Genomic DNA, 17,423 nt, shown 5'->3' on the forward strand with positions numbered 1-17,423 from the left:
AGGGAAATCACAGACTTTTTTCTCCAGTGACAAATCCTCCAGCTCTGCTGGGGAAAACCAGAGGCAATTCAAGGCCATCTGACAGACATGGTCCCTCCATCATTTCCTGGGTCATCACTTGGGCCTCCTTCTGCTTCAGTTCAAATCAGTTTGTTTCTATAGCACCAATTCACAACATATGTAATCTCAAGGCACTTTACAGTTCACCAGATCATACAGTCAAATGCTTAGAACTCGTTCTGAAGAAAGCCATCCAGCCAGGGCCAACTGAAAAAGGTATCAGAACCAGCTGGCCAGTTCTGCTGGATCCTTGAACCCCAACTTTAAGGTGGTGGAGGATGGAGGATATTTTGTCGGGAACGGTAGGGTCTGGGTAACGGATCATACAAAGAGCGGTCAAAAAGGCCCCATGAAGACAAAAAACCAAGGCATGTGACGTTGCCCAGTACAGAGGAGCATTGACCCACCCCGGAGCCAAGGCTGAGGTTTGGGTTCACCAGCAAGCAACTGGTGTCCCGTTACTTCCCCATGGCACCAGTCCAAGTTCAAATGGTTGAAAGAGGATTAGGCTCCAGTCAGAGGCGGAGGCGACATGATCCACGGGTGCTTAAATTGGCTCTAAGGACATGGAATCAAAACTGAATAATGTTTAATAAAAAACTAGAGAGTGCGTTATTTTCTTGAACTTTTAAAAGTTGGTGTATGTAAAGATAAGGCAAAGATTGTAAACAGACATTAGAAAAAATAGCAATGCATGGGAACAAATAGAAAAAGAAAATGACCCAGAGCTGATGAGTTCTCCTCTTTATAGGAAGCAATGGTCCTCAGAAATTCTGCATTGAGAAGGTGGGAAAGGAATCCTGGCTTCCCAGAAGTCACACATGGTGAGTTTACAGACTGTTACCTTAACTCTTGCTAAACCTTTTCTATATAGTTGTAATGTTGTGTAATGTAATGTATTTGTCCTCAAACTTGAACCTACTTATATTTATGCTTCCAGCTTTAACAGACTGGACTTGCCGCCCTATAAGAGCTACGAAAAACTGAAAGAGAAGTTGCTCTACGCCATAGAGGAGACGGAAGGATTTGGACAGGAGTAAAAAGACTAGACATTTTGGTGCAAAAGAAAAAAAAAATTTGTGTTTAAATTAGGGAGTGTTCAGATGTGGCTTTTAATGATGAGTTCTACAGAACAACAGCGTTTTCACCTACTAAGCATGTTGTAATCATGTTGGTCTGAGTTTAAAGTCCCATGATCACATTACATTTACATTTGGAAGGTCTCTTTGTTTTGCGCACAGCCAAGTTCCTCCAAAAGAGAAAAAAAACTCAGTTTGGTTTGATGAAGACTTGCTTATTTAATTGTGACTTAGCTGATAATTAAGATGAATCTTCCTCAATAATCTAACATTAACATGCCTTCCCAAAAAAGAAAATTAAAAAGAATCCACTAGACATGGTTTCCAAGTTTGAAGACGTTTCGCTTCCCATCTAATGAGCTTTTTCAATTCAAAATGTCAGGAATAGCGTTGAGTTTGAGGTTTTACAAAGTAGCCCAAAGTCTTCAAACTTGGAAACCAAGTACAGTGGATTATTTTTTATTTTCCTTTTTTGGAATGATTATGAACTGGATGACTAAGAACCTTCACCAGCATTAAAATGCCTGCTAAAATCTCATCTAAATTAATGCAGAGGTAACAAACAGTCTTGGTGCTTCAGAGATTTGGGATTCCTGCTTCTTTTTTGAACTGGATTGTATCATGTCAGAGTCTGTGAACAGATTAATGATTGTGAACAGTGTTTGAATCCCCATTATATTTAGTGGTGGTGGCAAATGTTAAAAACCAATAATCTGACCCTAGTTTTATAGGGCCTGAGTGTACACTGTGGTGTGTGACAGGACAGTATGGATTAGAGTATTCTAGGAGAATCTTAATGTTCTTATTAACAGCACTTTAATTTTTCAGATGTACAGAAAGAGTATCAAATCAAAATGTCAACTTAAAATCTCAGGAAAATATGGACACAGACCAGTTTTACTCCCCAAAAAATATACAGTTAATCACTACAACCCTTTTCAATGCATTCCTAACCTAACCATTTACTGTCCTTATTTTGACATATAAATACTTTATAAATAGAACTCAATGAAGAAGGAAAAAAATATGTCAATAGGCATATGTATGAAATGTATATGTTTTTAATCCTTTATTTACGTAACTATTTTACCTGCACTGTTACTTGTGTTTTTTGTGCTGTCTGTAATTTTTATTAACAGTATACTGTAAAAATAACTATAGCTGTACTCAATACACCTCATTAATGATAATTCATGGTAAATATGTGGGAAGCAGATTTAAGATAAATGATAACATTTATAGCAATTCAGATAAACAGATGTTTGGCAAAAAAAAAGTATGTCAGGAAATTTGTCAAATTTATCAATAATATTGGTACCTTATATCATATATCTGCTTAATCACCCAGTTGGGTGTGATAGATGGCTGCTTCCACTGAGCAAGATTCTGGAAGTTTCTTCCAGGTGAAAAGAAACGTTTTACCTACTTTGTCGCTAGATGCTTGCTTGCTAAAAGGGTTTGTGAGAAAAGTTAAATACAAATGCTAATTGTCCACTGTAGCTCCATGCTGGAGAAAGAGTGAATCCTGTAAGTCAATGACTGCTGTCTGCTAGGTTTACACAGAAGTGTGTACAATAATCTGAACTTTCCTGTCTTGTTTGATTGCTACTATCAATCCACATGTTTGTGTTGTCAAGTTTAATTGCCCTTTTTTAAAGTAACTTGATATGATGTATACATGAATAAAGATCATTTAACTGAAAATGTTACATAATTGGTGGTGTTAATGCAGATTCCCATGACTTATATTTTAGTTTTGGAGCTGGACCAGTTCTAGTATGATATAGATGATAAAGTGCTGAAATCGCCCTTTATTGAAGGTTTCACAAATCAAAGAAAGGTTAAAAAAAAATCACAATTTTGGTTTTAAATATTCCCATACCAGATTAGAATAAACCAGTCCAGGTTTGAAGTGATACTGAACTTTTCTCTAACCTCCCCTTCATTAGATTACTGAAAAAACTGTTTTTGAACAACTAAACACCTTTTTAACAATGAGCAGCTGCTTTGATGTGTTCCAGTCAGGTTTCTGATCCAATTGTGTTCAATTACATCTTTATAAATGCAGACTATAGAACAACCACAGCGCTGGTATTATGGATGTTAATGCTGCACTTTATTCCATTGATAACTGCATTTTATTAGAGCGCCTGGAAAACTTTTTCCTGTTTTCCTGTTTGAAGCTTGTAGTAGAACACTGAAACAGCAGAGGGTGATCTATTTGAACGCAGAAGAAGCTCTGAGTTTCTAACCTTATCCTCTGTCAGATTTTTACCCAGCAGAGATGGTGACCTTATCATTAGATTAGTTTTAATCCTTCAGTGATCAGAAAAATGCTGGATAATGCAGTAGAGCTACCTATGAAGCTTAATTCATAGTTTCAGCTGCGAGAACAACTACTGTGTGAAAATAATGAATCTATCAGGAGGAAAGGTTAAAGTTTATCCTCATCATGTCACTGTCATAATGGGCTTTATTGTAGGTTAGCAAACACTGATGGAGATTGAAACTCAGAGGGGAAACAATGCTGGAACTCAGCGGACTGATGAACTGGAACTGGAAACTCTGAAGGGGAGATCACAGTGATCAGTTCAGGGACAGTGGGAAAATAGACTGAGACTTGAAAATTGCTTGAGAGGCACTCACTTTAGGGGGGGCTCTTGGTTTATCCTTGGATCCAGTTTGTGGGGGGTTTAATCCAGAGAAGCGGGAACACAGAGAGGGGACAGGCAGACATACGTTGGACCCAGAGGAGTAAAGGAGCGGACTGTCACTTTGGTTTTCGAGGAGTGGACTTGAATGGATCATGTGGAGGTTTTCCCCTTGCTCAGTGAGACTCAGTAAATCCTTCCAGGGGTAGACGGTCCAGGCTTATCCAGTATCCTCTAATTAGTTTGGAATTGATCACAATAAGAAACCTGGAACATTTTCAATTAGCAAATATGGAATAATTGATAAAAATACCAATCTTTGTTTTGTTTTTTATATTTCCCAGAAGCATGTTTTTCGAACTGAATGTTGTAAATGCTGAAAGTTGTAAGTGCTGCTCATAACAAAGTTTATTTTGTAAAAGATTAGGAATTGTCCCCCTAAATAATTGTTAAGTGTTGTGGTTCAAATAAGGAAAGGTGTTTAACACCTGCGGATTATTGTAAGACCTTACTGTTGGATTTATGTAGGATTACTTCCTTTGATACTTTATTTAAAGGTTAGAAACCATGTTCATGATGCGGAAATGTAAAAAAATAAAATCATAAAATAAAAAAAATGAACAGAAATAATCTGCCTTTTTCCCTATTTTCATTTTTTTATTCCTCATATCAAACTATATTTATTTATTTTTTTTCCATGAACTTAATGTTGTATTAATGAGCTAAGTCTGACTAATAAATATATACTGGGACAATATCATGTTTCCTACAATAACATAAAAAAATAAAATCATTTTCATTTTTTGAAATAACTGAGTCTAACTGAGAAAACGTGTTCTGAATCAAAAATCAAAATAAGAGATTTGCAATCGAACAAATGTGTTTAACCTTTTAAAACAGTAACTGCAGTGTTTTTAACTGAGGACAGGCTTCCTGCCACTCTGCAGTAGATTTTCTCTACATTCCTGATAAATCATTTTACCACAGACTGAAGCAAACATTTGGTACAAGCTACAACCAACGTTTTGGAAACATTCGTTTTTATTTCAAAAGCAAAAAGCAGACAGCTGCAGTTGTTTTGCTGAAAAATTGTCCAGATTTTTTTGTAAAGCTTGAAATTTTCTTAATTATCCATCATAAAATATGCACTCTTAAAAAAGCCTGCTGCGTTTTTAACAAAGCACAATCGATACTGGGAAAAGAACACAGCAAAATAAACTGTAAAAGTTAATATGCAAGAAATGTAAGTTAAGAGCAAAAACAAATTTGGTCTACTTATTTACTACTAAGTCTTTCTGCATGGAGTTTGCATGTTTTCCCTGAGCATGCGTGGGTTCTCTCCGGGTACTCTGGCTTCCTCCCACAGTCCAAAAACATGACTGTTAGGTTACTTGTCTTCTCTAAATTCTCCTAAGTGTGAGTGTGTGCGTGAATGGTTGTTTTTCCTTTTTTTTTTCTGTGTTTCCCTGCGATGGACTCGTCACCTGTCTGTGGTGGACCCCACCTCTCGCCCTGAGACAGCTGCAGGTAGGCACCAGCACCCATCACGACCCCAACTGGGATAAAGCGTGATGAAAAATGGATAAAATTATCACCTAATGATAACATTTGTTCAATCTGAAAAACTCACACGAAGAGAAAAGACAATCAGGAGAAATTTATTGATACAATTATTTTGTCTTTGGCGCTCAGACCTTGGCAGGAAACATAACATTGAATTTTGATAGATATGCGTGAACAGGAGCAAAGGATAGGGCTGTTTCCCCTAAGGCCTGAAAATGGTGGTGGAGTGGAAATGGGTGAAGTTGGTCAGTCTGTAGACTGCTGGTTATCGAGACGGTCTGCTGAGCTTTATGGGGAGATCCAGTGAATTGCGTGAGCTGATACTAGAGATTCACTCAGGGACCTGGAAGATGGAAGTCCAGTTAGATAACACAGGTTGAGAGAACCTGTCCATGATGAGCAAGCATGAAGCGACAGTGGAGAGGAAAAACTCCCTGTTGGGAAGAAACCTCTGGCAGAACCAGGCTCAACATGGCGGTCTTCTGCGGGACCAGTTAAGATGAGACAGGGAACGCAGTAAGAGTCCGGGACGACGCTCTGATGAGGCTTTAGCTAGATGGTGGAGTAGGGGCTGGAGGTGGGTTGAAACTGTGTCATCTTAATGAAGTCACACAGAGCCTCTGCTGCCTGCACACATGAGTGTATCGGAGGCCTTTTAAGATTAACTTTGGATGCAGATTGGCTTTCGTGGAGGTGTGGTTCAAAGCTGATTGGCTGTGTCGCATGTAGATGTAGGAAAGCAATGAGTTTCTTTAGTTGAACTTCCACCTAGGCTCCATATTTAATATGTAAGGAGTTTATCTGGCAGACAAAACTAAAACATTCAGAACAAATTCTGGTTTTTTAGATACTAAGACTAAGTAAAGGAAGAAATAAAGAGTGTAAATGTAAAAAGTGAAGTGCAGTAAAATTATTCTGATAAGTACACTTTTTAAAAAGTTACTCAAGTAAATGTTACTAAATAAATCTATTTAGTTATTACCCACCTCTGATATAATATATGCTTTTTCTAGTTTACTTCTCTCTATTGTTTTTCTGTTATTATCAGGAGTTCTGTGGGCATCCATCATTTGTCCCCCAAAGAGCGAAGTTATACAGTAATGACAATTTCCACATTAAACTGCAGAATTAGTGTAAATAGTGAAAAGACAAAAGGTCAATAAAACACAATGGGTGGACTAAAAATAAAACTATTAAAAATAACACATTCAAAAGCAATGCAAGGGGACACTGGCCTGAAACAGTAGATGTGATGATCGCTCTTTGAAATAAATAAAATAAGGGATATGGACTGATGGTTTAACCAGCAGATGACACTGTTTGCTCAACATCAGGCTGCAGAGCTAAACAATATAAACCCACTAATGTTGGTACTGTATCTGTCAACTCACCAAATCATCTCTTTCTGGGGAACATTACAATGCTAAATAGTTTTTAGTTATTTACTTAAAACTTTATCAATATTTATCACCTAAAATAATTAATCCCAGCTATTCATAGTACAAAATTGTGATTACTGCTCACCTTATTTTGAAAATACAGACAGGAAAAGAGGCTCCTGTGATTCTGGTTGCCTTTACTGCTGCAGCTCAGACTATGGGCTTGGTCAGAGTTGTTAGAGAGTCAGAGTGAGACGCTTTCCAGCTCGGGTCATGCAAGCATTGGAGGAAACCAAAGTTTGACATCTCACTCAGATAAAGGGTAAGGCACAAATTATCTAATTTAGATAGACTGATATATATTACTCAAACATGACTGCTTTTTGATTAAATGAGGCATCAGGGGAAATTATAGTTTACTTATGTTAAAAAAAAACAAAAGTACTAATTCAACTCAAGGTGAAATACTTGTCTTATTTACTTTAAACAGGAAAACCAGGTCATGCATTTAACCAGAAATGATTTATATGCATAAAATAGCTTTTGCAAAATGCAACTAAATTGACTGACAATAGTTTATATATCAGGTATAATTGCCTTTATTAAGTCATTAACAGTTGTAAATGTAAAATTTTCTGCTGTGTTTTAATGTAAAGAAGAAATGTAGATTGATTCAAGGGTCCTCACTGGCTTAATGGCTACTTCTGCTGTTTCCTTTCTAAGTAACATATGATTAGAGTAGACTGGTGTCATTGTTATGATCTCGATTTATGTAAAACATTGCAGATGAATGATGGGTCCTCTGTTACTAAAAGAAGCTCAGAAAGCACCCTGGCTTGACATTTGACATCAAAGATGGCAGTGATTTGATAGAGGATCAGAGAGTTTCCTCCCATAAGTAAGTTAAAGCTATCTGCTTCTGCAACAGCAGCTTTAAATGAAGGGCTCTGATTCAATTCAGCTTCACTAGACGTCATTAACCCTAAAGCAAACCTGGAGTTTGTTGTTATAAATGTTGAAGGATCTCCTCTAGCAGTCTGTGATACAGGGGGTCTGAGAAGCCTCTGACTAAAGACACCACAATGATGAATGTCAGTCTGAGGATGAGGATGCTCTGGGTTTTCTTTGATCTTCTTCATTTCAGCCTGGAAGTGTTTTATGTTTAACAATCAATAAGCGAAAACCTTAAAGTAAGATGGTCTGAAAAAGATATGAATTTTTTGCTCTTGTTTTCGCTTTTAATTGTTTTTAGGTCATCAGTGAAAACAGTCCCAGATAAAATAAAGAAGTAAAAAATTCAGTTTTCAAATAAAAAAATACTTTGAAACACCTCGGCTCCATTGTTAAAGAAAAAAATCCCCCTTTAACTTAATAATCGATGAGGTGAATTTTTACATCACTGTCAGGGATTTTGACCCACTATTCTTTGCAATCCCTGAATAAATGCCTTAAAATTAGGCATTAGATTCAGACAGAAAACAGAATTCAATAAGTCATCCAGGTCTTTGTTAAAGTCTAGGTCTTTTGGGTCATTTTAATTTAATTTATTGCATTTATTTCTTCCTCTCTATTGATTCACATTTCTGACCTTGATCACTTTGAATTGGCACTAAAGCACTAACACTAAAGCAAACAGAAGAGCTCACATCGCTCCAGTTCACATGTATTTGAACTGTTTAACTATTCTTTTTAAAAAATATATTTAAAAATCCTGACTTTAATGTTTATAGCCCTGCAGAAACAACCTCCTTCTGTATTGATAAATTGTAGCCTGCATTTCTAAATAACACTGAGGTTGAAACTAAAATCTTGTTGTTGTTCCCAAGACTTTGTATTTAACCCGAGGAGATCAATGTCTCATCTCTTCCTGCCTGTGGAGTTTCCTTTGTTATGATATTATGTTTAGTGTTCATTTACTGGAAAAAAAAAAAAAACAGCTTTTGGCTTTTTATTCTAACTTGTTTTTGTTTATTTATATTATCTGTATTACTGATTTTACTCTTTCTCTTTTTACTCTGATTAGTATTTTAATTATTGTTTAAATGTGATCATATTTTAATAATTTAATAATTTATCTGAAGATGGGATATTCATATAAATAATCGTTCTTAAACCTAATTTAAAATATAATCTGATTGAGTTTTGATTTCTAACAATAAGTCTAATAAAATGAATAAAAATGAATAAATATGCTTGAGTGTGATAATGGTATTTAAATGCCACTGTAGATGTAGTTTGACTTAGAAAGATAGATTAAATAAAAAATAACATCTTTTACATTAAATCTGAGAAATTCACAGAGGAATTACATCCAGATTCACACTAGAATCGTCTCTAAGGATCCCAGCAGCCTGGATGAGCTTCCAAAGCGTTTTCTGTTTTGCTTTTTCCCCTTAGGGAATTTGCATATTTCCTGGGTTATTTTCATACTCATCAGCAGTCACAACAACTCTACTTGCAGACTGGTTGACCAGAGCTTCAGAGATAAGATCCGGTGTTTTCTTGTCCCGCTAAAATGTTAAAATGTTAAACTAAAAAAGTTTCTCTGTAGGCGTGCACAACATACGAGGTTTGTTAGGCATAAAATGCAGAAAGCTCATTTTCTTGGTGTGTATTTAGGTTGACATCATAAAAATGATGCTGCTCTGCTGACAAGAGTGTTACTCTTGTCAGCAGAGACAAGAGTAACACCAGGTCAACAGGTTGAGTCATAAAAAAATATGAATTCTTTGTTTCTATTCATGAATCATTAAAAATCTGAATGTGGAGGTAAGACTTCGGTTAATATCACATTACGGTGGACGGTCAACAGTTTGACCTTGGCAGTGATCTTCTAATTGGTCCAAATCTGTTTATATCCCTGCTGAAAGGTTTTTGATCTGGCAGGTTTCTGTTAGTATTCCTAGTCTTATCTAGAGTAAAAGTGTTGTTATTCTAAATACACATATCACAGAGGCGCTACACAGTCTGAACTGCTTCTTATTCTTTCCTTTGTTGTTTATGGGGATGATGCTGATGGTATATGCAGGTGCAGATTTAGGAAATTTGGGGCCCTAGGCAAAGACAGGCAGGGGGCCGTCTGAATTCCCTCTGATAGAAGACAACACATAAAACAGACCCATTATACAGATTCAGACATTTTAATAGAATAGACATACATTATTTGTTCTACGTTTTTGTCCCTCTCTTCCTTTTTCTTGTTGTTTTCCTCTCAATGTTTTGTACTCAGCTGACTTTTCATGCTGTCTCAAAAGGAATAAAACTTTTTTTCTAATAGCTAAGCACATAGCTGATTGCTCCTTCCTGTGTTTCCAAACAGGCGACGGCAAAAGTAAATAACCCATTCCTTCTTTTTACTGTAGAGAAGTAATGATAAGCTTACCTGTTCTCCGTTTCTCATTTGGATGAAATAATAGCTGCATGAATCATGACGGTAGACAAGATAGAGGAGAGCAGGAGGCGGGGTTACCAATCTACTGGCTGAGTTCGCTGCTTTTAGATGTTGTTGCCAAAGTCTCTAGTAGCAGAAAAAAAGTTGCTAGATTCGGAGCTAGGCGCTTTATTGAAATAAAAGTGCTAGAGGGGTCTGAAAAGTCACTAAATATAGTGACAAAAGCGCTAAGTTGACAACACTGCTCTTCGCATCATTAGTTTTCAAATGGTTTGCTGCTGTCTGTTTGGACCTTTCTGAATATGTGCAGCAAATGGACTGATCCAGTGTGGTGCTAGTGGGGGGGTATGCTCTAAATATATTATATACTATTAAGTGAATATACTCACTTAATATTATAAGCATTCTGATGGCATTTTAGCAAAGGGATTTTTAAGAAAAACATAATTCATGTACAAAAATAAGAAATAGTTGTATTAACCATACATGTGAGCAGAGTTTTATGGGCCCCCCAGGAACTTGGGGCCTTAGGCAACTGACTAGTATTGCTTAATAGTAAATCCCCCCGAGGGGTATAGGCTCCACTAAAGCCCACATGCATGTTAGAGAAATTGTAGTAAATGCATTTTAATAGAGCACATTAACCACATCATATGGTTTTTAAATCATTAGATTTCTTTGGAATAAAAGCTTTGCATTGGGCACTACTGGAATGGCTAAAAGAGGAAATATAAAATGGTGGTAATGGCCTTGTGGGTAGTGCATTGGGCCTGGGTTCCAGAGCTTCTGAGTTTGAGCGCCACTCCCACAGACTGCCACTCTGGGTCCCTGAGTAAGAACCTTAAACCCCACACTGCTCCCCGGGTTCCGCACAATGGCAGCCCACTGCTCCACAACGGTTGAATTTCATTGCTTTGTAATTGCGACATTGTTATGACAATAAAGTTGAATTCTATTCTATTCTCAATAAGCACAGTTCATCCTTTTCCTATTCACTTAACTGTTATGCAAAGGGTGGTTAATCATGCAAAGCTCCAATAAGATACATTCAAAATTGTGCTTTAAAAAGAAACAGTGTGGACAGATTAAAATGATGAGAATGCACGTCTAGCTAATATTAAAAACGATTATTTTTGTTGCCTTTTAAGATATAAAACAATTTCTGACTAATTAATTATTCTCTCCTCTCTTTTTTATACCAATGTCATCAAACCTTCAAAGCTTTTTTTTTTTCTTTTCTACCCAGCACCAGCCAGTTCCTGTTTAGGTCTCATGTTGGAGACGTTGGAGTAGCTAAGCGTAGCTTGACTTTAAAACACCTCCCAGTTTTTCCTGGATGCTACAGTCTGACTCCACATTTGCGCGTGGGAAACTTCCACCCCCTGACCCCTAACCCAACCAGTGTCCCTTTGACTGGAACAGCCTGCTCTTGCCAGGAAGCTATCAGTGTATTAATAGGTGTTTTGGCCACCGCTTTGCCCCCCCCGATTTGCTGTCCAGTTTTCATAACACGAGCACTAACCTCCCCTCCCCCCAGAGGTTGTGAGAGAACCTTTGCTTATTTTAGTCTCAGTGGTAGATAGCTGGCACGTGGAGTTGCATTCTGCATGCAAATAACAGTTGCAGGGGTGCAGACATTGTAGCTGGATCTGCAGACTCATATCGATTAATTCAGCATGGTAGAAAAATCATTTTTAACATCTAAAATATGGATGCAGGAGTTAATGTAAAAAGTTTTAAGGATATTAAACATGCAAAAGACGTTAAAAGCAAAAGTCCGTATGGTTTATATTTCATCCTATTTTATTGCAATTCAAGAGAAGGAGAGGTTTGCAGTTTATGCTTGGAGAGAATAAATAAAGCAGCTCAGACAGATAGATAAAACACACATTCAGAGTTATCAGTAGCTGTGATGATGTGGAGGTGAAGCATATCAGTGAGCTGTGTCAGACGTTGTTTCTGCTCTCTGTATTTAATAAAAGCCACTGCTAAAGGCTGCAACATTTACCATCCTAATAAAGTGCCTTTTTTCCCTTCTTTATATGAACCTCCTGGGATTTTGCAGGTAAAAGCTAAGCTTTCAGTTTGATAAAAAAAAAAAAAATTCCAACTGTTTTTCCAAACCTGCTGATCCTTTTAAACAAAAAATAAATAAAATTGCTAAAGCATTGCTATAAGATAAAAGTACTGGATGCATCTATGAAAAGATAAAGTCAGTGATTAGTCACATATGGACAGCTTAGTTGCCATAAATCCCAGGTTTGCCGACAGCCTGCTCTCTTGGGTGATTTATAGGATCAGAGAGTGTTGAGAGACCACTTTTCAGCAAAGCAAGACCAGAAGTGGTAGGAATTATACATCAGGGAGAAGAAGATGTGCTATCATTATGCACTCTAGAAAATGGACCCGGTTTAAATGCCTAAAAGCATAAAAACCTATAAGCTTTAGATGTTTGATGTAGGATTTTTCTAAGATTATTCTTAATTAATAAAAAACCTACTTTCTTGTTGACAGGTCAGCTTTGCTGAATGTAGATTTACTCTTCACCATAAACCTTAAGTTGATTTAAGATCAAGGCTTTTTGAGTTGTCCCCTTTAGTTTCTTTGCCCAGTGCACATCATCCCCACATTTACAGTATATTGGTGCATTTCTTCCAGAGGTCCCAGCTGCTATCCTTCATATGACAGCTACTCCACATCATCAGTGATTTTGGAAACTTGCATTTGTTTGTTTTCTCATGAAGTATGCTTAAACAGCTATTAACATCATCTTATTAGATGATATTAGATGATTATGAAAAAAGTACATTTAGTCTAAATGGGACGTGCATATCCAGGATAACACCTGAATATGCACGTCCCTTTAGACTAAAGATGGTTCTATTTTTTATTTATTATTGTGGCTTCTCCTCTTTTGGCTTCTTGGCTTTAGGCATGACGAGGAAATGTGAGTGTATTTATACAGGCACATTTTAGAAGCAAAGCCATTTAAAGTGTACATAGAGAAAGAAAAATAAGTATTAAAGTAGAAATGAAAGTGCAGTTTAAGGGTGAATGAATTATTAATGAACACCGGTAATTAGAGAATAAGAATGAATAATTGATGAATAATGAATAATAGTTAATGATAAAATGATTGATAAGAAAATGAAAGGCAAGTGTGTTTACTAACTTAAATAAGATAATGCAGTCAAAGGCCGCTCTAATATTTTTTTTAATCTTGATTTAACGATGCTTCACTTTTGCAGTTTTGTGTTTATTCCAGATTAGTGGAGAGCAGAAACTTAAAGCTGCTTCTCCATGTTTGATTCTCTGAATGAAGAGCAGATTTAAGTCAGAAGACCTATACGAAGTCTGGGTGGTTGATATGTACACTGACAACACCTGTTCTCTAAAAAAGAGGGAGCTAGTTTAAGGACAACCTGCTCTACTTTCTCAGTGCTAGTGAGGACGCAGGCAGCAGCATTCTGGATTAAACAGCTCTGATTGAATTCAATCTCTGATACCTTCTTTGTCCACTTGGACTTTTTCCTTTGCAACCTACAAATGTTGTTTATGTTATTTCCCCCCCCCATCAATTTTCTGTTACGCTTATCCCAGCTGGGGTCTTGAGGGGTGCTGGTGCCTATCTCCAGCTGTCTACGGGCGAGAGGCGGGGTCCATCCTGGTCAGGTGGCAAGTCCATTGCAGGGCAACACAGAGACAAACAGGATAAACAACCATTCACACACACACTCACACCTAAGGACAACATAGAGAAGACAATTAACCTAACAGTCATGTTTTTGGACAGTGGGAGGAAGCCGGAGTACCCGGGGAGAACCCATGCATGCACAGGGAGAAAATGCAAACTCCATGCAGAAAGGTCAGGAATCAAACCCAGACCTTTTTGCTTTAAGGCAGCAGTCCTACCCACTGCTCCACTGAGGGGCCTTTTGTATATGTTTCAAATTATAATCCAGCCAGCATATTTGCCACACTCCATGCTGATTTATTCCCTTGAATCAGTTTTATAATTCACCTTTTTTCTCGTTAGACCACCTTTAAAGTCTTTACCTGCCCGGAAACGTTAAGACTAATCATGTTTCTGAATCCTCTCAGCTGTAAGACCTCTATGACATACATTTAACAATGGCCAGTAGTCGTAAACTGTGCTTTCTGCTGACGTCTACATGCTGCACAGATTTTTTTAACCTCTTTACTGCTTTTTAGAATATATGATGTATAGAAATCAGACAGGCTGTGCGGTTCAGCAGACAGCTCAGAAGGCTATAGGTCTAGCACATTTAGCTGCATTAATGGATGCATTATATAAAAATGTTAAAACAGAGTGATCGCATTTATTATTTCCTCTATTCAATTAATTATCAGCATTTAATCATTTTGGGGTGGGTTCTAAAAATCGAGAAACTTCCATTTTTGTAAAGAAGTGCGTTGGTTGTTAAATTTAGCCACACAGTAAAATAGCCAACTGTGCTTCACTGGAAGTCATTTAAATTGCAGAGTGCATTCAAAGCATTTGAACAAAGAAAGTGAAACCCACAGTTTTTTTGTTTTGTTTTTACATAATCTGGGCTTGGATTTGTAGTTGTTTTACATACTAAGAATGTAGAAATCAACCTTCTCCGATGTAAACGAGTAATTAAATACAAATATTTGTAAAACAAAGGGAATCAGTTGTATTGTAATAACCCTACAGAAAACGGTTTACACACTCTGTTATGTGTATCGTAGTGTTTTGACTTTAGGTTAATTTACAGTCTGGTATTAAAGGGCTAAAAAACAAGAACAGGCAGCCTGTTTCAGAGAAAATACCTCATGCTAATCTGCTTACTTGAGCCACGTCGACTGGCACACAAATTAAAGGAGACGTCTGTCAAGAATTTTTAACTAGGTGGTTTTTTAATTAAAGACCATAAATAAGATATTTTTTTTATCTCATTAATTAAAAATTAAAGTTTACAAAAAGGGTTAATTGTATGGGGGAAGAGACAACTTTAATCTCAAACAGATATGCTGTTTTATTTTTAATCTGCTCTCTAAAATGTGCTGGGTTAAAAAAACAAACCAAGTTGGATTAGTTTGATGTACCAATATAGACAAACCCAGATTTAAATTATTTATCGACCTTATTTTATTGTTTTGATTATTTAATGGAGATGATCAATGTTAACTTTTAGTCTATAGATACATTTTATGTCTTTATAATGTGAAAAACCAAATCTGGAAAGGAAAGATCAGTTTATAAAAATAACTAAACTAGCTACCTGACAAAAAAAATAGCTGTTTAATGTAAAAAAAAAATTCTTTTTTTTGTTGAGGACTTTTACATCATGGAGTAGATAATAATGGTACACTATTGTGCATCCTGTCTACTCTATCAGAGTAGAATAGTTGGTGCTTTAAAATACACTTTAAACTTTTAAGTCAACTCTAACTGAACAGATTACTAAACTTCAACCCCTGGATGCTTTTATAGTTTTCACTAGAATAGACAAGGTATTCGCTGATCACTCTTCTCAAGATACAATATACCCTGGATTTAAAAAGGCAATATTTTAAAAACTTACATTTTGGTTTAAAGTCTTTTTAATCGATCGAAAATCTTTATTTTACCACAATCTGATCTCTTTTGGACGGTACTAGGGGCTTTTATTTGAAAGTCACCTTATAGGAAACTTGGGAAGATCAACAGGCCAGCACTCAAACCTGCAGGAGCCATGCTGAGATCATGGGGTCATGCCCTTTAGTCCTCTGGCACCGCTGAACCCAGGGATAATTGGCATTATTTATCAAAGCTACAGATGTGACTTAGACATCTTTCAAAGTGAAGCATCATAAACTTACACTGCGAACATTAAAATAAGGATCGTTAATATATAATATGTATATAATGCATATCCCTCCCTCTGTTTTCCTCCTTCCCCATTTGCAACCCCCTGTATAGACATAACAAGAAACAATACTTCACAGGAAACACAGGAAATGTGATGATAACTCAGAAGGAAAAAAAAACAAAAAACAAAAAAAACTTACTTCTTGAAATGGGCTTTTTTTTTCAGCCCTGAGACTGCAATAATAATAACTTATAGATGTATGAAAAATATATTCCTACTCAGTGAGTGTTTGCCTTCTCATTGGCCTAATGCTGTCCTGTGCCAGAAGGTGTTGTGTAACATGGAAGAACATATTAATTCCACCAAAATTCCTTCATCTTATATTTTTATTAATGTATTCTCTTTCGGTTTTACCTTGAAATTATTACTTTAAAGAACAATAATCTGTATAATAGTTTTGGGAAAGTTTAGTTTTACTTTTGCGGTTATAACCTGTGACATCACTTCCTACTTCCCCACACTGTTCATTACATCAATGGAGGAAGGTGGCTTGATGTCGGCTGGATGTTTTTATTTGCTGCTAAACAGTTTTGTTTCACTCTTCTCAGAATAAAAACGCCATTTATTGGCTGACTTGGAGTGACTGAACGGTGCATTATTACACAACGCAGAGGCCGGTTACAGTTGCATTTAATTTCCACTTATGATTAATAAAGTCTTTTTGGATTGAATTTTACAAATGCGAATAACTTGATTAATTTCTCACTAATGCATCTTCATAAGATGTTTACAAAATAAATTCCCTTGCAGATTTTAAGGTCTTCATCCAAGGCAAGAAAATGTTTACAGTATAATTTTTTTTTCCTGTTGCATCACATGAGGGTGAGAGTCATTTTCAAGCACCCCGTCCATAAAACTTTTCTCCTTTCCTTCACATCATTACATCTGGGCTACTGTTCAGCAGGAGTGGAGGTATTTTTTTAATGAGGTCTATGATGTAAAATAGTAGACTAATATCTACAATCAAATCCTATTTAATGCACAATTATCCTCCTAGCTGCTTGAGTTGGAAGCCAAAATAGATTAGTGTAAAATTGGACCTTGATTTGTGGACAAACATACATGCTTGCCAACACTGGGTTTTGAAGAATAGGTATATTTTCTTTCATCAGTGTATAAGCCCACTGGGGTAGTTATATGTAATTTAATGTATTTAAAACCTGGTGAAGGATCCTTATTCAGATTTTTTAAAAATTTTGTTTGACATTCAATGAATGACTTTTGAGACAATGAAAAAAAAGCTGTTTTAATGTTGAAATGAGAACAAGAAGGCTGAATAACAAGGCAGTTACACTGTATAGTGGTCTGGATCCGGACCCACCTACAGGCTAATCTGGACCCAAACTGATTCAAAACATTTATAAATTACCGCATGTTGTCCGACGACAGTTTCTAACTTCACT

The 17,423-nt window shown here is 36.6% G+C and overlaps 2 protein-coding genes across 2 annotated transcripts in view; both read left to right on the plus strand.

Annotated features, from left to right (window-relative positions):
• LOC107098764 (E3 ubiquitin-protein ligase Itchy-like) overlaps positions 1–1,120 on the plus strand; it is a 23,620-nt gene extending 22,500 nt beyond the window's left edge. The window contains exons 22-23 of the mRNA XM_015396603.1: positions 812–884; positions 1,001–1,120. Coding sequence (XP_015252089.1) covers positions 812–884; positions 1,001–1,100 — 173 coding nt within the window. The 3' untranslated portion in view covers positions 1,101–1,120. The remainder of the gene's footprint in view (positions 1–811; positions 885–1,000) is intronic.
• A 5,859-nt stretch (positions 1,121–6,979) lies between these two features.
• LOC107098760 (calcitonin gene-related peptide type 1 receptor-like) overlaps positions 6,980–17,423 on the plus strand; it is a 57,257-nt gene continuing 46,813 nt past the window's right edge. The window contains exon 1 of the mRNA XM_015396597.1: positions 6,980–7,054. The gene's annotated coding sequence lies outside the window, so the exon portion shown is untranslated. The remainder of the gene's footprint in view (positions 7,055–17,423) is intronic.

This window comes from Cyprinodon variegatus, unplaced genomic scaffold (assembly GCF_000732505.1).
Source record: "Cyprinodon variegatus isolate N-32 unplaced genomic scaffold, C_variegatus-1.0 Scaffold808, whole genome shotgun sequence".
Taxonomy (NCBI): domain Eukaryota; kingdom Metazoa; phylum Chordata; class Actinopteri; order Cyprinodontiformes; family Cyprinodontidae; genus Cyprinodon; species Cyprinodon variegatus.